This window comes from Chaetodon trifascialis, chromosome 4 (genome assembly GCF_039877785.1).
Source record: "Chaetodon trifascialis isolate fChaTrf1 chromosome 4, fChaTrf1.hap1, whole genome shotgun sequence".
In the NCBI taxonomy this organism is placed as follows: domain Eukaryota; kingdom Metazoa; phylum Chordata; class Actinopteri; order Chaetodontiformes; family Chaetodontidae; genus Chaetodon; species Chaetodon trifascialis.
Window position 1 is genome coordinate 11205259 of NC_092059.1, and position 20978 is coordinate 11226236.

Below are 20978 nucleotides of genomic sequence, written 5' to 3' on the forward strand. Positions count from 1 at the left end.
AGTGTGCATTGAGAGTTTTTGAGCGTGCTGTGAATGAACATTGTTACTCCTCAATGCAACACACAAAAGAAACTGTGGAGCTGCTCACAGCTAGAAATAATTAAAACAGATGGAAGATGGTAGAGGAGCTGCACCAGGAAGAGCTCGGAAAATGAGAAAAACGATAACAGGCATTATAGCACAACATATACTTTACAGTGTTATCCATGTTATCATGTAGTGTGGATTTGGGCTCTATTAATGAACTTCACCCAAACTCTACCAGTGCAAATTGTGTTCTAGTTACTTTAAATACACCATTATATGACAAGAACGTTCAATGATATTTAACATACTGTTAAGCATTGCTCCATAATGAATGTCTCTAAATCAATATGAAAAGTCATACATTTTAGTTCAACAATGCACCTTTTCAGGTTGTTGAACAACTTTTGTAAGTATATGAAGACAAGAGGCTGCCCATTTAAGACGAGAGTAATTTAAGGTGAATTTAACCAACTAAAGGTGGAGCTGCTAGATGGTTTTCTCTCACGCGGTTTTGCACATGAATTTCATTGATGTATGATCTTGCTGTATATGCCATCAAACCGTCCAATCCCCCCCACCCCCCCAAAACAACCCCAAAAACAAGATGCTGTATATCTTAAACCTTAAGCCTAAACCAGACAGGATGTGAAGACCTGCAGAAATGACCTCACTTGGCAAAATCCTCCTCACTTCAATGGTCTTAAACTGGTTCTGACAAGGGCAGGAACACAAGGCCCCCTCACACCCACCCACCCTCCTTCTAACCCTTAACTCAGGAGCAGCATCCCTCCTCTCTGCCTCCACGCTCCATCTTATAAGTCCATTCTCCTTCTCCTGATTTTATCCTTCCCCTTTTCTTCCTCCTCCTCTTTATCTCCCTCCCTCTGTCTCTGCTCATTACACATTCAGCACCACACCTTGTTCCCCGTGGGTCGTAAAGAGGAGGAGAGGAAGGGAAGAATGAGAGGATGGAAAAGGAGAGGGAGAGATAGTGGGAGCTGAAGAGGAAGGGGGGGAGGGAGCAGAGAGAGGGAATAACAAAGACAGACAAGAGACAAAGAGAGAAAACGATGCATGTGGGTTTGTGATTGTGTGTGTGTGCATGTGAGGAGACGGAGGGGCAGGGAAGAGCAAACAGAAAAACATATAGAGATGGGGGTGAAAAGAGAGGAAATAAGTACATAAAGACAAACACAGAGAGAGAGAAAAAGAGAGAGACAGAGCGAGATAGGGAGGGACATAGAGATGTGTGTAGGGAGGTGCAGAGAGATTGACAGGGGAGAGAGAGAAAGAGAGAGAGAGAGAGAGAGAGAGAAAGAGAGAGAGAGGAAAGCGGTGCTTGGGCGGCCCGTGCGACGCAGTGTGCCTGTGTTTGAAATTCCGCTCACAGCCAAAGCAATTTCCTGGCAGTGGCTGTGCTGTCAGCTGCTTGGCTGGCTGGCGGTGAAATATGGTGGCTGGGAGTCAGCCGCTAGCAGCCCCCGACAACCTGATGGATGGAGCCCCAGAGGAGAGGAGCAGCAGCAGGAGAAGGTGGAGGAGGAGGAGGGGGGTAGAAGAGGACAGTGGGAGGGAGGAGGGAAGGAGGGAGAAACAACAGAAAAACAAAACAAAAAAAACAGAGCAAGAGGAGGAAAAAAGTTAAATGCAGCCAAGTGAGCAGTGGTGGTGATGGGACGTAGGCAGAGGGAGAGATGTATAGAGAGACATAAAGAGAGAGTTACATAGGGGATGAGAAGAAGGAGGGGAAGGGTAGATGGAGAAACGGAGAAGAGGGAGGGAGGTGGGGGAGTTAAGGAAGAGAGGGAGGTAGTGAGAGAGGTAGATCCAGCTCCATTAGGCAGAGGAAGGAGGGTGGAAAGATCTCTAACAAACCAGCCAGGGTCTAGATGAAGCAAACCAGGCTAATAATCACCTGGGTCTCTCCCCTCTGGAGGAGGTGGAGGCTGGGAGGAGGGAGAGGAATAAAAGAAGGAGGAGATATATGGATGCAATGGAGGAGGCTGATCAAAAGTGGCAGATATCAGTGCAAAACACAGGGGTTCACTGGCTGCTACATGGTTTAATAGAATCCCTCAGCGGACCTTTTTAATCTAAATTTTACTTTATTAAACTTGGTTTTTAACCAATTACTCAGAATCTCAAGTTCACAAGGAGCTAGATACATGGACAAAAGTATGTGGACAACAATTACACTGCTGCTGTGATAGTTTCCACACTTCTGGGGACGTGTTATGTGAGATTTTGGAACTTGGCTGCAGGGATTTGCAGGGTCGCACACTGAAAATTACATGCACAGCTATTCTTTGATGAACTGTTTAAATAAGTCTTTGACGTGTCAGACGCTGAAGCAACGAATAGTGTAGTATCTGAAGCAATTATGAAAACTGACAAGAAGTCTAAGAAAACTTTCCAAAAATTGAGGTTGCATAGTCACACGTAGCTACAGTTTGTTTCAAAGGATTCTGAATAGATTTTGTGGCTCATTAGCATCATACAAGCTGAGGCGTTTAAGACTAAAAACAAACACATAAAGCTGAAACTATTGGTCAATGAATCTATTACTCAACTGCCCAGAAAAATAATAATCTGCAACAATTAATAATTACATTTTTAAGCTCACAAATTCTACTTTGACAAATGCGAAAGTTGTAGTCAACTTAATGTCTTTGGGTTTTGGACTGTTGGTCAGACAAAAGAAGACATTTTTAGAAGTCACATGGGGTGTGATGGCTATGAAAATAATGGTAAGTTGCAGCCCTGTTTAGAAATTTCTATGGACCTTGATTTGGTCCTCAAACTGTGGCCACAACATTGGAAGAACACTAAATATTGATCTAAAATTCACTCAGCTGGACCTAAGGTGTCTAGCCTAAACACTGGCAACAGCAGGCATTCACAGTATGTAGACAAAAATGTATGTTATGTATGGCAAGGGCAGTGGCATGCTAGGGTCTCTCTTGGGGCTCCAAGCAAGAAATCCCTGGGGCCCCCACCCCACCTGTGCACGCAGCAAAAATTTGGTTTTTGCACATATAGATGCACAATTTCGGGGACATTTGAGATGAATACTGAACAAAATAGATTTGTGGTTCTAAATGTGAGGTCCAGTGACCAACAGAGGTCCCTGAAAGCCCAGGCCTGTCAATAATCGTTGTAAATAAGTCGGGCGGGGCCCCCCTAGTGGCTGGGGACTCCAAGCAACTGCCTGACTTGCCTGTCCTCAAGCCCTGCCCCTGGGCAAGGGTGTCCACTTACTTTTGACCATGAAGTGCATCATGTTTGGCCGTACGTATTGGAAAAACTGAGGAGCAAACACAGTTTGTCAGTCACATTCATAAGAAGTGTAGCAAAACCAACTGATGTACATATTTATACTCATGAAGTGAAAGTAAAGTAGATTATCTGGAAGAAATCCACACAAATGCAGAGAGAACATGCAAAGAAAGAACAAAGCCACATGCTGTTTGTAGTGGGTTAAGACAAATTCAGTTCAATTTAATATGCCCCTGCTCTGTTTCTAACCCAGAAGGTTTCTCCTTCACAGCATCACATGAAGGACAGTAGAACAGCAGTGGCTGTAGTAACAGCCATGCAGCCCACACAATGTCATGTCCCGGCTTACTACAATACTGAGTTAATGCCCTGTCAATCAAACTGAGACGGTTCTGAAGGCCCCACCACTGTGATTGATGCTTCAATTAACAACCCGCTCTGACCTCCAGAATTGTTCATTTGAAATTGTAATTAAGCAATTAGGGGCAATTAAGAAACAGAGACTGCCGAATGAAAGTCAGAAGACAATTTGAGAGAGTGAGAGAGAGAAACAGAGGGGGAGAGCGAGCTGTCCAAATTAAACCTCTCAGAGAGAAACAAAAGCCCCATCTCGCTGCAGAAACTCCAGGGAACTCTCAACTTGTGGTGAACTTGCAGCGGCCGCAAACAGTTTAGTGTAAAACCTAGAAGGTCAAACGAATGAATTTTGTCAGACAAGTACTTATCTCCTGCATATTAATTAGAGCAGGGTGTGGGGGGGTGCTGTGAGGGCTGTAAATGCCGGGCTTATCTTTACACGGAAAGGAAAAAGAGCTGATTGAAGCAGGATTACAAGCTCCTGAATAAAGCTCTTGGCATCAGCAGTATACCTTTTGAGGAGAAGGGAAACTGCTGCTCGCTCAAGAGAAGAAAGTTGAACTTACTCACCATGTAATGCATATTATCCAACATTTAAGTAGTGCCTACAATACCTGTGGGAGGACAGAGATAGCTTTGTCCATATGCAAGATCCAACTGAGCCTTGAAATGGGCAGCAATATGCTTGAGGTTGGAATAGCAGGCCTGAGACTGGAGGGACGCAAATAGACTGTTCATGAAGCTCATTGTTTGCATTTCAAATAATGATGTTTCACTTAATGTTAAAAGTGAAAGGGCTTTAGGGAAGAATAACCAATCACCAACCTGTAACCCAACAAAATAATGTAGTGTGAATGCCACTGGCCTTAAGTAACACTGGGATCAGATACTGACATTACTGCAGGAAGTAAGCTTGTGAGGTGGACATGCTAACAAACAGTGTTCAATCAATTTCTTACACTTTTGCTCTTGCTTTTTTGTTTTTTGGAGAGGATCGACAAAAGAAACCTCCATCCCAACTTTTAATATATTGATAAAATATAAGCTCGACAGTCCTTCCACGCCTATTTATGGTTCCTAAACTGTGATTGGACAACTGGAATTTAGCGAAAGGTCAATTCCAAGGTAAGTTCTGAAAGTCTATTCCAGCGGAGCGACGTCGGCGTGAACGTGTGAGCATCAGATATGCATTCTGAGTCAAACTTTCCCACGCAAAATGAGAGAAAGAAAAACCGTCCTATCACTCATCACTGTAAAACTCTAACAAACATTTCATTAGTTGGAGAAGCCAATTCAGATCACGGGGCTCATGGCCAGTGACCCTCTAATGATGTAGCAATGACAGAACATGGCAGATGGCATGACCTGCTTCATGGACAAGAGTAAGTGACACAGAACTCTCCCTCCGTCTGTCTCCGTCTCTCTCCTTTTCTCCCCCCTCCCTCCGCCTGTCCCTCTCAGTCTGTACTGCGCTCTCAAATTGATGGCAGTATTTGTCTGTTTATGAACACAGAGGTGACTTGTAATCAGCCTGAACGGGCGCAGGCAGCCCTCTGCTTCGGGCCTGTTAGTGCCACAGAAGCTGCCACATCTGTCGGGAGGGCCTGCCAGGAGGACGAGAGAAGGAGGGTGATAGGTACAGACAAGAAGAGGTGATAAGAAAAGACAGCAAATAGGATGAAGAAGGGGAGGTATTGAAAAAATAATCTGCTATTATGTAAAAAATTAAGATAAGGTAAAAGCCTGGGAACTATGAAATTGGCAGAGTGTAAGAGCTTCATCTGTATCTTCCTGTGAAAAGTCGACAATTCAGCTTCAAACTGCGGGAGAATAAAGAGAGGGATGATGGAGGGATTGAAATGACGCAGGAATGATGGGGTAAAATTGGCCGTAAATCTCAGGAATGGATCAGAAATGGTTGGCTGACACCAGAGGACAACGCACATACAGAGAGGAGAGGGAGGCAGAAAAAAAGACACAAACACACACACACACACACACACACACACACACATACAGATCCTCAGCTTCACACACGAAGCAGATCTGACTGTTGAACAAAGAAACAGAGACAGAAAGCGACGGCAGTGTGGCGGCTGTAGGAGTCACAGAAGGAGGGCATCAGGGAAGATTTCAAGGAGCAAAATTCATCTAGGTGCTGTGACAGGACCTAATACATTTGTTTCACATTGAAAATTAATTTTCTAATATTAAAAAGGTCAAAAAGAAGCCAAGGCAACAATGACCTCTTTGTCATCCTTAACAAATTATCCAAAATGGCAGTGTCAAATTGGTGGGGATATGTCGGCCAGTGATGAATGCTTCTGGTAATCAGCCAATCAAAAAGAATTCCTCTTCTGCTTTTGATAAATGAGCTGGAAAAGCAACGCTTTAAGAAGGAGATGGGTCCATTTGTTTCTTTGGTCTCTTTTCCTTTTTTTTTCTCACTCTCCATTTCTTTCTTTTCAAAACAAACAACAGGGTAGCTTGGGAACAGATTATAGCTCCTTGCATCACTGCCTCTTTCAGCCATTTTCCCTGCTGACCAATGTTTAGCTGCAGATGGTAAATGATGGAATTTTATGAAACAGCTTGAGCAAGGTTGCCTTCAGATTGATGCAGAAGAAGTTCAGAGCCAGATTATGAGCGAATACTTCATCGCTCAACGGCCGAACTTGATCACACCCCTGTTCTAATTTTAGCATTGTGTTTATACGTTTTGTATGAATAATATTCACAAGATTCCTTTAAAGCTGCATTAAGCATTTTGGACCACTGGAGGCAGACAAACAAACTCCCAGACAGATCTCTGATTTACTATCAGCTCCTCATTTGTTCCTGTGGTCTTAAAATACCTGGCTCTCTCAGGCTGCTTGAAGAATGAGTTTGGTCTAACATATTTTTTATGTTGTTATACACAACACCCCTGACATGACTTAAAACAAATTTGAATTTATCCTATTGGCACGTATTGTGTATACAGCCTGATTCAGCTCATGCCTTTTACCATAGAACTGTTAAATATTCAACAAAGAGCCATACTGTTAAATTACAGTTTATACATCAAAGAGTGTAAACGGAGCTCGTGCCTGAACATGGTGTCTGATTGAGTTACAGCAGTGGACACTTGGTGTAGTGATCGCAAGATAAATTTATTGTTGGCTTGGAGCAATGCTCATTTTCTTAATGAAAACAATGAATAAATATGTTCGTCAATGACCCAAACGAGACGATGAGGATGCATCAAACACATCATGGAACACAGTGACAGCTCGTCCTCACCAGAGAATCAGTGTTGACTGATGTTGACTTTGCAGATAGGTTATTATGATGCATGTGACAGGAGCAAAGGAAGAAGTGAAGTGACGTAGGATAAAGAGCAAGAACGTTCGCATGTGGAGGAAGGTGGGGTGGATGGATGGGTCGAATGAATGCAGAAGACTGCAGCCCGTGTCCCCTGCGTAAAAGTCAATGGTGTCCTATTTTAACTTAGATTATGAACCTAAAGTTACATCACATGCATCACATCAACGGTAACATACTTTAACCCATGATACTTTCCTAAACCTATCCACGTACTTCTGTTGTCTAAAACTAACCAAGTAGTTTTCCATCCTAAACCATTTTGTTTCCTAAACTTCTACCAGTAGCTGTCTTGTTCACCTTGTTTCTTTCTCCAAAGCCACGTTGTTGTCACTTTAAACTTTACATCAGACCACTACACCAGACACTTTCTGCAAAGCTGCATTCTTTTCAACCTTTTTCATCACATAATGGCAGATAAAATCTCATCTGGAACAAGTTTCATATAATGTGATGACTTTCACTGACTAAAACTAAAATAGTTGTGGCTTTCTTTCTTTTCTAAAAGCTAACAAGGACACATGACTAAGGTTAAATGAAGCTAACTTCATTGGGATTTAGTTGTGAGAACTAAAGCTCGTGGTTGTATATCCGGGGGTTGGTGAGAGTTGTTGGGATTCAGCCACGCAGGCCAACAGATGAGTTTGAGCTGAAAGCTTCATGGAACTGAAGACAGGGTGTTGATTCTCGGGGGGATCGGCAGCAGTGTTGCACCTTTCGTTTGCCAAAAGCCAACAGTGCATTAGTCTGTCTCTCAATACTACACAAACTCCTATCAGTGGAACTCACCATCAAGCCCATCGATTCCCTCTTACATCTTCATCTCCAAAATATAGTACAGTTCCATTCTTTACTCTAAAACAGCTCCGCTTTTTAGCAAATCTTACTCAAACAGGAGTAAATGATGCATTTATTTTTTCCTGATGAATTAACTTTTTCTGATAGAGACCATTTGTTGGGGACTATTTTCAGCTGCGGAGCAATACATGTTCAGAGTTGTCCTCTTCCACTCTATGATCCACCTGTAGGCTTTGATCTCATGTCCTCTGAATGGGAAACATTTGTTATCATCATTTCCCGACTCTCGTTATGCAAAGCATATGTTGTGAGGAGTGACAAAATTATAGCCTCCATGCCAAACTGTAACTGCACATCTTTTGTATTCATATATTAATATAACCGTTCCAAGCGAGCTGGCTGATGGGACTTTAAGTCAGTGATTTTAAAACATCATTTGTTGTTCAGGACAGTATTTGCATAAACACGAGTGAATTCAAATGTTCTCAGCTCTCTTGAATCTATATACAAATATTTGTCGAATAAAAGTTTTCACTCATCAATACCAATGCAGCGTAGATTGCTCCCGCTACAAGCTTTGATTTAAATGGCACTTGCCTGAGAAGTTATTGCCCTGAACAGAACAAGGAAGCTATTTTCCCAGCAGAAAGAGAGCGCTGCTGAATTCACAATGATGGAGAATCGCTTTGGAGTGACGAGGGTGTCTGTCACAAGAATGGTTGATGGGGTTTCAAACTGAATGGGCTCCTTTGTGCAACGGAGGGCAATGTGACTTTGAATTATGATGCCTTACCCATAGAACTGTGGGTATCTAAAGTAGTAAAGAAGTCATAGTGACTGACAAAAAGCCAGGGTCAGATTTATGTACATAAAGGCCCAAAGCAAATTTGCGCTGCACCTTGAATTGAATTAGCTCTCACAATCTGCATTTGATTTACTTAAGATGGGAACAAAACTTAACCCTACTGAAACTTCCAAAGACTAAGCAGCCCACATATGATGACTTATTGTGCAAGTGCATACACAGAAGTTTTGGTCTTGACACTGAGAGAGAAGCACATATCAAATGCCTCAGTAAATACAGTGACCAAATGACTGTTATTAGAGCTGTATTACGAGACAATCACCCAAATCATGCGACGGCATGAATTCTCATGTGTACCTATAGATGCACATCTATCAAAAACACAACCTGATGTCCCGGCTTGTGCTAAAACCATGATTTTCATCTACAGGGGACGCCAACTTCAATTACAATGCATTTTCTATTTTATATAATTTACTTCAATCAGAATATAGTTTTCTAGTTTCTGGCTATGGAAAATACATTTCTGTGTTATAAATCTGGAATTCAACAGGCATATAAATTTAAAACCGTAAGTATTGAAATATTATGGCAGTCTCATGCCTAACACCATACTAAAAAGTTAAGGCAGTGACAACGAGGCAACGATGACCTCTGTGGTATTTTTTGATTGTTTACTGCAATATGTTGAGAATGGAGCAACACTGAAAATTAAACTATGCTTTTACAAATTTAACTGTGCTTATCGGGAACAGTCCATTGCAATTTATTGTAGCCTACAGACACCATAAACATTTGCAGGATTTGTCCTTTTACACAGTTAACAGCAAGAAACAACAACATTAAAATGGCAAAACAGGGCTGCTATTAAAGCTATATTAGCTAGCTTGTGGCCCCAGCCACCTGTCAGCCACCCATGTGAATGACTCACTGACTCTCAGGGAACTGTTCTCCACACTTTGGAGCAGATACCTGAGTACGATCTCAGACACATGAACATCATAATGTGTATGCTAATGTCCTTGTCTGACAAGTGATTGCAAGGTTAGTATCTATGTTTGATCAGACTTTACAGCACACAAAGGTTTTCCTGAGTTAAAATTTTACTGACAAAATTACTATAATGTATGAACAGAAAGCATGTGTTGCTGATCAGTCCCAGTGTCTCATCTGCTCACTCCCTGGCTGTCACAATTTATCTGTTTTGTGTGGTTTTGTTATGAACTCCCAGCTCCTCTGAACTTCTGACCCCTTACATGCAGACTCTAATTTACAAGCACAATCATAGGGTACAGTTTGAAAAATTACCTGAAAATTGATAATGACCTCCCAGTCCAGCATCTGCTCAATCTCCTAGTTTTTAAATAAATGGCCACACCGAGTTAGCAGCGGGTGAATGGGCAACATACTACATGCTGGCTTAGCCTCTGTTCTGCAGTAGCTGCTGCTGATCTCCTGTTAATGGAGTTCTCCAGTGGAGCCCTCCAACCCTGGTAGCCTCATTAGACTCTATGCCCGCTGTGTGAGATGAGCATGAATGGAGGGCAGCAGCACAGGGCCTCCTGGCTGTAGAGTTGGCATTGAAACTGGCATCTGGGAGCCCCAGACATGAGTAGTGTGTCTGATGGGATTAACTGGCTGTGGCAAGAGAGAGAGACAGAAGAGGAGAGGTTGCCCAAGCCTCCAAATTAACTCTGCAAGACTGAAGGCAATCATCAGGGAGAAGGGGGGCTACAGGAGGACAAGTGCTGGCGTGATGGAGATCAACAGAGAAGGAGAGGGAATGGGGGGCATCTGACCAGCAGAAGAGGACTTAAGGAACATACGGCCAAGTACTGTGGTGACTGGGGACTTCATTTACCCAGCCAGAGAACCTAAAGTCACTGTAGTGGCCGACAATTTTACTAGGTGATATAGGCAAACTCTGGCATAAATTCAATATGAGACTGAATATATGCTGGCAAAAAACTGAAGCTACTTGTCAACTCTACTAAAAACTGTACAGTATTTTTCAAGAAAAGTCTGAAAAATAAACCTAATTTAGTGCAGAAAAATCTTTTTTTTTTTTTTTTACTTTCCTACACCAGCAATCATCTTGTGACCTTTAAGATTCAACCCCTGACCTCTTGAGAAGAGCTCACCCCCATGGTTTGAAACCACTGCTCTATATAATGCTGTGACGGTTACAATGTATTTGTAAAAGTAGGCATCTGAGAGAGAAAAAAAAACATGCCGGCAGAGGAAACTCATGCATTTGAGAACACCAGTTTGTCCGTACACTGCAGTATTCTAGTTGCAGTTGTGTGATGAAGTGTTGTTGTATTGTATGTGTATGTGTCTGGTTTCTCAGGGTTAGTATGAGCATGTGTGTGTTTGTGTGCGTGTGTGAATGACAGGCATGAGTGGATCACCCTGCCATGACAGAGTCTATCGATCAGAGTGTCAGCGCCGGGGGAAAAGGTTAATCTGCCCAATGCCAGCCCCGTGCCTCACCCTGTCTCTGGCCTGCCCTGCATCCCGCCCCAGCCCGCTCCCTCTCTTATCAGGATTAGAGGAGTGTACAAAAGGGCAGAGTATTCCCAGGACACGCACTGACCTTCAATAATCCCACCAACCTGCCGCTCTGCTTATAATTAACATCGGGAACAAAGAGAAAAATCCCTGGCCTGCCTGTGTAGCATTCCTCTGACTGGGGGACTAAAACTGGAAAAGGAAAAAGTTACAGTAGAGTTAGAGACTGAAAGCTTAGAGACTTGCTTCAGTAATATGTTTTGAATGGCCAGGAGAGCCTAGCTGACATTCTAGAGGTGCTGACTAGCCTATCCATGCTCCCCAGTGCACACACCCAAAACACAGATTGGAAGAACATGCTGAACCAAGCAGGGAGGCAGAAAACTGTACTTGGGACCAGTACGCATTACTGTGGTGAAAGAATGTGGAGCACAGTATGGAGGAAGTGTGCATATAAGTGTGTGCATGTGGGTGTGCATGCTCGCTCACCGGGTCTTGGTTCATCTGCACTATGAGTTGTTTGACAGCGTGAAGCGTGGGGTGAGCCCATGGAGAGGGATCCTGCCAGTGGCGATTCAGGTCGAAGCCCATCAGAGAACACCTGTGCAAACACACACAGCGAGGGGGGATTTAATGGAAAATGATACCTTACAAATGATTAGAGGGACCCCCTCTGGAGTTTTCGACCACTCGGAGCACCATGGAGCAACGTTTCTAAGACTGGGTTCCCGTTTTGTTTGCATGCATGCTTATAAGTCCGGCCAATAGTTTCACACTATTCCACTGAGTGACAGTTGGTAGCTGTAACAAGCCTTCATTCACTCACTCACTGCTCTGCAGGTAATATTTTACATCTATAAAAAAAATCTATAAAATGTGACACATTATATTGCGGCATTGTTCGCAGAAAGTAGTGCAGATGGCATGGACACTACTCCTTTGTTCCATTGTGGGGATTTTTGAGGGCATTATAGCGTACTCATAATTCGGACTCTCACATAAAGTGGTGGACTTTAAATATAGCACACTGTATAGGAAAAACTCTTCCAAAAAACAGCTCTGCAAGTGCTTCATGAGGGAGGAAACGCATTCGGCACATTCATTAGGCCTCAGGGATACACATTGCATTTTTATTTTGTTTGTTGACAAAAAAAACATTAAGTAAATATATACAACAGATAGACAGATAAGTTACGAAACTCCCAAAAGATCATGGCGAGAATTTCTTTTCTGAAGTATCCTCACAGTAAGTTTTGGGTTCCCTCACAATATTTTTGGCATAGGAGCAGTTAGTGTGTTGGTCAAGTCCAGTTATAATACCCTGCCAGTTTAGAGACACACAGAGATGAGGTGACACTTTACATTTCCTTCTAATTCATTTCAGAAGACCAAACTCTGCCAGGCTGTGGTGTTTGAAGCTGTGGTTGTGGATGTGCTTATTGCTCGGCTATGGCTGCATTTGTGGTTGAATCTATGGTGCTATAGATATGGTAGCTGTACTGTTGCTACTCTTCAACAGTCGAGTAAGCATGATTTCAGTCCATGGTGCTTTGATCAGATGGCATATGCATTACAAATACACCACAACAGTTCAGGAATGCACCAGCTTCAACACAACACTCAGCGCTCAGCCAGCACGGCCATGTCAATTCACCGCACACACACAACCTCAGGTAACACAAAACGTGATGTGAAGGGACACAAAAGTATTTTAGAAAAAACTGTGACCTTCTATGCGACTGTGATCTTCTGATTGCAAGGATCCTTTCAGTGAGACATTTAATCCCTCCGTTGTCAAACTACAGTGGTTTTATTTACAAAAAGGTGAAGTAAAAACACTGATAGTGCTGAAAAAAATGTGAAGAGAATTTAATCAAAATGGTGGCATGAAACACTGAAAATATCAAGACTATTGCCAGCTCTTCAAATGCAGCTGGCTCCAACTGATAACAGTGACCTGCAGCATATCTGCACAGAGAGTTTTGAGTATTTTCTGGCCAACATGCTTGTCATTGGCAACATTTTGAATTCTCCATTCAACAGGTTTCAGAAGTGAAAGTTGACCATTGGAGAATTTAAAGATGAACTCATTGTGGCCTTTGGACAGTTCACACTTTTCCTTGATGGCGATGGACGCAGGACACCCACTGTTTCTGAGGCTGATGCTGACAGGGATAAGACAAATTTATTCAGTGGTTTAATTGAAATGTGTGGAATCAGATATGACTCTTTCAAGTCATGTGGTCATTTTTTAGATTTAGAACCTTCAACTTGAGGAAATGCAAGACCTCCACCATTTTGGCAGCACACTATTCTTCAGAAATATGAGACCACCTTGCAACTTCACAGAGACTCGATACATTTAAAGCAAGCAGGACAGCACTTCCACGCTCTAGATTGTTACTCCAACATCAAAAGGTGGCTGAATTGTCTCTTGTGAGAGGGGATTCTCACATCTCAATATCATTAATATAAAAGCACAGATCTCATCTGTCACAATTTCTTGTCTTAGCTCTAACGCACCTGCTGTTCACCTGTCAAAGATGACCACAGAGACGGATGGAGACAGCTAATCCGAGGCTAAACTAGGGACTGGGAGGTGCATCTTCATCATCTAGCATGCATGAAGCTGACAATGAGGGAGACATCGAGGAAAACAGCGAGGAAGATTGTTTTTATTGTGTACATCTCCCGATACTCACCTCAGTACATAACTAAAACAGTTGAATGCACCACTGCATATAAAGATGCACCCTAAGCTGTCCTTGTTTGTTGACATGTGTACCTTTAACATTTACTGAAGCCCTTGGTGATGATACAGGAGTTACTGATACTGTAGCCATGAATACTAAACACTCATCCCAGGTAAAGTGACGTTGATTATTTCCTCTGCATGTATCCATTTCAGTCAGCTGTAAGTGTGTGTGTGTGTGTGTGTGTGTGTGTGTGTGTGTGTGTGTGTGTGTGTGTGTGAGATAGAGAGAGAGACACTGGGTGAAAGTGCATGCATGTGTAGAAATGAGCATGTGTGGTTGGTGAGGTGAGGACTATCACCACACACCTTCTGTCAATATGTTGCTCATCAGCACTCAGTCTGAAAGCATGCTAATGAAAACAGCCTTGAAGCAGTCACCAATCACAGACAAGAATATTACAGAGATTGTCACTGCTGGGGACAGCAGCTGAGATTCCCTAGAAGTATTATCGGAAGCAGTAATGAGGCACCACCACTAGATGGCACTCACAGACACACTGGGAGAACACTGCCGATGCTTATCTCAGTGTGCATTAGTATTCCTGGGGCTGAGCCTATTAAGTAAAAGGCAATTATGAAGAAGGGAAAGAGAATAGAGGAGAGGAGGATGCCCACAGAGCTGCAGCAATAGTGTTAAAGACAGAGAGGAGGAGAGGCTGGACAGAGAGACTGGCAGAGAGAACTGCCCTACAGCCAAATACTATCTTCTAACAAATGCACTGCTGTGAGCTATATGAATTCATTAAGCTCCCTAAAGGTGGAATTAAGAGGGTATAATCCCACGTAGCAGGACATAAAACCATGTAATATGTGAATTCTACGTGATGTAGCGATGCATTCAAATTAACAATCTGTGCGTGCATACCTGTAGTTGCCCAGGTAGACTCCATCAGGATTTAGCATGGGGACGATCTTGAAGATCACGTGATCTCTTAGGATCTGAGCCACGGGATGCTGGCTCACCAGGAAGTCAATCACACCTATCAAACGCGCGCACACACACACAGATGCACACGACAGGGAAATAGGCTTGAAAAGAAAACCAAAGACGGGCTGGCAGTTAATTGAGTTTTGAGAAACAAAAGGAGAAGGAAGGACAGCGAGGGGCATCGTCAGAATCAGGGGAGGAATAGGAGACGTCAAGCCTAAATCAATACAAATGGAATGGAGCTGACGGCGCTGGAAAAACAGACAGCACACCGCGGGCGAGAAGCCAACTCATCTGATTCATGATGATGCACACGCACACATTGAAACACACACACACACACACACACACACGCTGATAATGTAGGTAGATTAGATAGACAAACAAGTATACAGATAGATAGATAGATAGATAGATAGATAGATAGATAGATAGATAGATAGATAGATAGATAGATAGATAGATAGATAGATAGATAGATAGATAGATAGATAGATAGATAGATAGATATGACAAAGACATTCTTTTACCCCTCTACCTTTCCCACCTCTTTTCATCACAAACACCATGTCTACACTTCGTTAACGTTAATGGACTTTCCTCACACTGAGTCAAAGTAGTGGACAGGGACCACCACTAAAGGTGAGGCCGTGCCCTCCCTCCCTCCCTTTATCGCTCCAGCCCTCCCCTCCTCAGACCGTCTTCCGATAAACAAGGAAGTGAAACCCAGAAGGAGCAAACCTGCCCACTCACTGCTGGAGGGAGTGAAGGGTACAAAAAGTCATTCAATCCTGCTATCCAGTTTTTTTAGGTTGTTGTACTGCACAAGGAGACAATTTCCCAAAGGTTCCCCAGTTTGTCAAGCTTTTTTATTAGTTTTGAGTTAGCAGAGTGAAGACAGTGCAACCCAATGATATCCTCAGATTGTGCTGCTGAGATATTGGAAACATAGGTTCTTGTAACTATTCTTTCAACTTTCAGACAGCTCAGGTTCGAATGCTGAGCGTACTGTATGTCTTCAGAATGAATGACCAGGAGAGCTTAAACAGCATGAGAGTCATGTGAAATCTAAAGGGTCACTTCTGACATTCAGTTTCATACCTGAAATTCAGCGTAATAAGCACTGCAAGTATTGCAGTTGACTGCATTTTTGGCCCTCGACCCTGAATAAAAATCTGGATATCTGCTGGATTGTTCAGCCGTTTTATACAATGACTTGAGTCAGAAGTTATTTAACAGAATTTAAAAATATTGATCAGGGATTAGTAGGTGTTCCTAAATACACATGTTGGTGGGCACTACCAAACAACATACAGACCAGCGGCGCTGCATCCAAATCAAATCAGTGAGACAGGGCACTGACCTAACATTAAAACTTTACCTTGACAGATAAAGGAGGCAGGAGACTCTCCAGGGTGAACACGAGCTGTAAGAAAGACCAGCTTCTTCTCCCTCTCTGGACTCCGGTGATGGTCTGAAGGGGGGAGAGAGGGAGGGAGGGGGGAGAAAGGTGTAAAGAAAGGTAAAAACAGAATGTCAGAGGGAGAAAGTGGTGGGGTTGTTAAGTCCTAGTCGACCTGTAAATAGCAATTCTAAAAGCTTTCAGTCTTATATAGATATTATTATCTTAAGCTGGTGTCAGAGTTAAATATTAAGGCAACCTGTTACAGCCCAGTGTGAGAGGCTGGGTCAAAACACACACTGACCTGGCCGTCCATTTTCAGCCAGACACACATGAATCAATCATCAAACCAACACATGGCACAGAATATTCAACAGGAGAGGTGAATTATACATCTACAGAGGTCAGGATCAGCCAGCATCAGGTGTGACCTGATAGAGGTCTTCTTTGAATCCAGTCTTCAGGTGTGGTTGAAGACTTCTCTCTGGCTAGACACTTCTCTGCTCTCCGCTCTAACTCTTCCTGGAGGGGATGCTGGAGATACGACTGACTGCAGCTGAAACTTTTAATTACACGAGAATGATGAGAATGTGTTCAGATGTCTTCTTTGAAACCTGCTGTGAAATGTTTGAGGCTAAATTCCAGAGATAGTCTATCGTGTTTTTGAAGCTAGGATCAAAAAGACAGAGCCGCTCTCCTCTAAAAGTCAAATTAACACCCAGTTGTATGAGGTTATGTTGACCACTTGTACTACCGTAAACATTTTGAGGATCGGTCCTCAAATACTGTACAATGGCCAGAGTGAATAACAAAAACAGTTCCCATTCACAGAGGTCAAAATTTTGCTGCTGTTTCTCCTCTAATCTGCTGTTGCTAATGGATGAAAGTGATTGTGTGCCTCATCGTTATACACAAACTTAATATCTTATCGATTCTTCCACCCGCTTCTGCTGAGCAGAGAAAATGCTAATTAGCAAGAGGCTATGCACCTTTCCTTCTCCTTAATTCCAATTTAGCCTCTGAGCAGTGTGTGTATATGCTTCTCTCTGTGTGTGAGTGTGTATGCGTGTCTGTTTGAGTGGTTAGGGGTCGTAAACAAAAAAGTGTTGTTCCATTTAAGTACTCTGCCTCTGATTTTATTTCGCTTTTCTCTCCCTCTGCCCTTCACAGAGACAAATGGCTTTGCCATTCAGGAGTCTCCGTGGAGCGGGGCGGGCCGTTTGTTGTAAATGTGAGTGCTTGCGGTTTGGCCGGCCGCTGGGTGCTCGGTGGCTGTGAAATTCCATCACTTAGAAATTTTACTTTGGCCTCGACCCCAGGCCACCGCACAGGCTCTTGGTACAAGAATACAGCTAACACACACACACACACACATACAGAGAGGGAGAGGGAGAGGGAGAGAGAGAGAGAGAGAGAGAGAGAGAGAGAGAGAGAGAGAGAGAGAGAAAGAGAGAGAGAGAGAGAGTCATGTTTCCATCCCTTTTAGGGACATTACATTGACTTGCATTGATTTCCTGATGTCCCTTACAATAGTCATAACCATTACTTCCCTAAACCTAACCCTTACCCTAACCTTTACCCTAAAATCTTATCATTTACATTATGGGGACTTGCATTTTGTCCCCATAATGAAGCAGAGTCCCCACAATATGACTGTGTAAACAGCTTCATGTCCCTAAAGTGCGAGTAATACATGTGCAGATACACACAAACACACACATAACGCACGGTACAATACAAAGCTGCAATCAGGAAAGAAAAAAAAGGTAAAGGCGGATAAACACACATTGCCTTTCTCCCTAAAGTAAAACCAAGAACCCAGATAGTTGTGAGCCAAACAAGAGACAGCTGCCAAGGTCCCGACTGTCAGGGAATTCAACCATCGTGGCCATGCTACATTTAGTCTCAGTGCTAGTGTACCCTTGCTGCTTCATCAAAACAATCTCTTACAGCAGGCTCCTGGAGCTTACAATGGATCCACTGCTTATCCCTCATCGTTTTGTGTGTGTGTGTATGTGTGTGTACATGTATTACACAAGTTGTGGGGACATAAATCTGTTTACACAGTCACATTGTGGGGACTCGCCTTCCTTATGGGGACAAAACAAGTCCTCATATACAATTAAATTTTAGGGTGCAGACGGCGGTAAAGGGCAGGGTAAGGTTAGGGTTTGCAAAGCTGTGATAAGAGGTTAGGGTTAGGATAAATCTCCAGGAAGTGAATGTAAGTGAACGTAATGTCCTCTGAAGTGATGAAAACACAACTGTGTGTGTGTGTGTGTGTGTGTGTGTGTGTGTGTGTGTGTGTGTGTGTGTCACTGTGTCTCCTCAGGGCTCTCACAAATGCTCCCCAAGTAGTTGTTGTGTTTATGTGTCTGTATCTCTGCATTGCTCTGTATCTGGCTGTGCCCAGCCAAGCGATGTAGCACAAAATTAAGTCCCACTATTCCATAGGCAACCCAACACCCAGAGGGAAGCTGGGGGAACCAAGTACCACAGCAAGGCTGTATGTAAAGGAAAATCTAATTTTTGGCTTAGTTATGGGTGACATATAACATGAAGGTTAGGGTCAAGTTATAAATGAGTCTCAAGAGCACAGCACTGCAGCTGCATCTCCTGACCTCAGGGTGTCAGTAGAGATCAGCAGGCAGGGGGCTGTCATGAGAGGGAGACAGATAAAGAGAGGGGACCAAAGACGGACGAGAAAGAGAAAGAGAAGGCAAGAGATCAGAGTGAGAGGTATCTTTCTAAGGCAAAACAAAGGACATAACTCTCTTTCCTAGAACTCTTTTTCTCCTTTTGCAGACCATTTTTTGAGATTACAGTAAGAGGGAAGAACAGGCCAGAACAGCAGTGTTTCAAACATGAACATCTCCCATGTGGCGTGCTGAGCTGAGCTGAGCGTCAAAGCAACACGACTGCTGCTTCATTTATACGGCTAGAAAAAATATTTCAAAATGCATCATTCATTTATCTTTACTGTTGATATGTGCTACATTTTCCTCTTTCAGGGATCGAGTTTGCGTTATATTGTATGTGTGTACATTAGGACTGCAGCTAACGATCATTTTAATTATTGATTAGTTGATTAATTATTTAGTGCATTAAATGATCAAAAACAGTAAAATATGCTCAGCACAATTTCACAGAGTCCACGGTATCATCTTAAAATTAAAAATGTTTTACACTTTTGTGTTTGGCTTGTACGATTAATCAATCAATAGTTTTGGAACAATTTTCTGTCCACTGACTAATCGCTTTAACAAAGGCATCCATTAATTATGGCTGAGAAAAAAAACTTAACTTGTCTCTTGTGTGTGGATTTGTTTGCTCATATGGAAGAGGTAATACACTGTGACAGTCTTGACCAATCATGGCTGGATGAGGGAAGTGCTGTGAAACCTATGAGGACATTTGGCAGCGCTAGGTGAGCATTTGCCGGCCCATAGTATTTTTATTAAGTGCCTTTAAGTGGATGTTGCACAAACCATTGAAATTAAAGGTCAAGAATGTTGACAACACACTACATGTATGTCTTCTCTGCCCTTTTGTGTTCATGGTACTCTTTAGACTCTTTCACACATAGCTCCCAGTGTACTTTCCTTTTTATGCCTTTTCAAACACGCCATGGCGATGCCGGAATAGACGGGGAGAGATACAGTAAGTCCAGCAGATGTGTGAATGCAACACTTACTGGTGCCAGCTGCCATAAGACTCAAAAGAAGAAGAAGAAGATGGGCCAATGAGTGACTCACGTGAAAGATGTCTTATTATTTTGAGTATTATTTCCTGAATTTGTCCAATTTCCAGTCATTCTTGAAAAGCTTTAATCTTTAATCACAGGTGATTAATGATCACCTGGGCATGTGAAAGCTTTGGCCATACGTCATCAGCAGTCTTGTAAGTCTCTTGGACATAACCCTTTACGCGCTTGTCCCTGCAATGTTCCAGCTTTCATTCACAACACATTTTCTTTGAAATGTTACTGTGTCTTGAGGTGGAAAATTGGCAGCAAAATATATCCCTGATGATGATCCCTGCTCCCATTCACACATGACCCTGTTCAGCAACTGCCCCCGAAAATGTCCCTGTGATTTTGAAAGAAAATACATGCAATTTGGCCACACGGACACATTTTGTTTTTGTAACTTTAATTCTTCACTGTGGCAACTTGACCCACTGCTGAGAGGTCACTGAATGATGCAGACAAATGATTAACTTCACATCATCACAGCGCTCTGAGGGTCTGTCACAGAACGTGGCTTAATAAAATATAAAAGCACAAAAATTAGGAAGAACAGAAGACAGAGCGAAAGAAAGTGAGATGAGGCTACAGTGAGAGGTTGGAGGCTAAGCAGGGGAGGGGGGAGGCTGTGTGTGACAATGAGTGAGTGAAAGCGACAGAGGCAAAATTTATGCCCACACTTCCAAATCAAAACGCTCCCTCAGCATATTTCTCACCTGCCAAAGTCACGCGCTGCACAGTACGGCACATTACTGCTCATTTTCTTGCAGCTTGCCGAGAGGGGAAAAAAAAAAAAAATTAAAGAATGTCAAACTACGATCAGCTCTGATAAATATGTAAATTACCGGAGAGAAGAAAAGTGCCTGTGAAAAACAACATAAATCTAATGGACTCTGAAGGTCAGCCCTGATTGTGCTGGTCAGCTCTTTCTGAGACAGCAGTCCAGGGAACTTTGGGTTCAATCTCATGAGTTGTGACATGATGTAATTAACTGAGATCGTCTTCATCATT

The 20978-nt window shown here is 42.9% G+C and overlaps 1 protein-coding gene across 1 annotated transcript in view; it reads right to left on the minus strand.

Moving 5' to 3' along the window:
- Positions 1-20978, minus strand: part of agbl4 (AGBL carboxypeptidase 4) — a 265737-nt gene that overhangs the window by 13807 nt on the left and 230952 nt on the right. The window contains exons 7-9 of the mRNA XM_070961390.1: positions 16202-16294; positions 14758-14872; positions 11627-11738 (exon numbers count right to left, since the gene is read on the minus strand). Of these exons, the coding sequence (XP_070817491.1) occupies positions 11627-11738; positions 14758-14872; positions 16202-16294 (320 nt within the window). The remainder of the gene's footprint in view (positions 1-11626; positions 11739-14757; positions 14873-16201; positions 16295-20978) is intronic.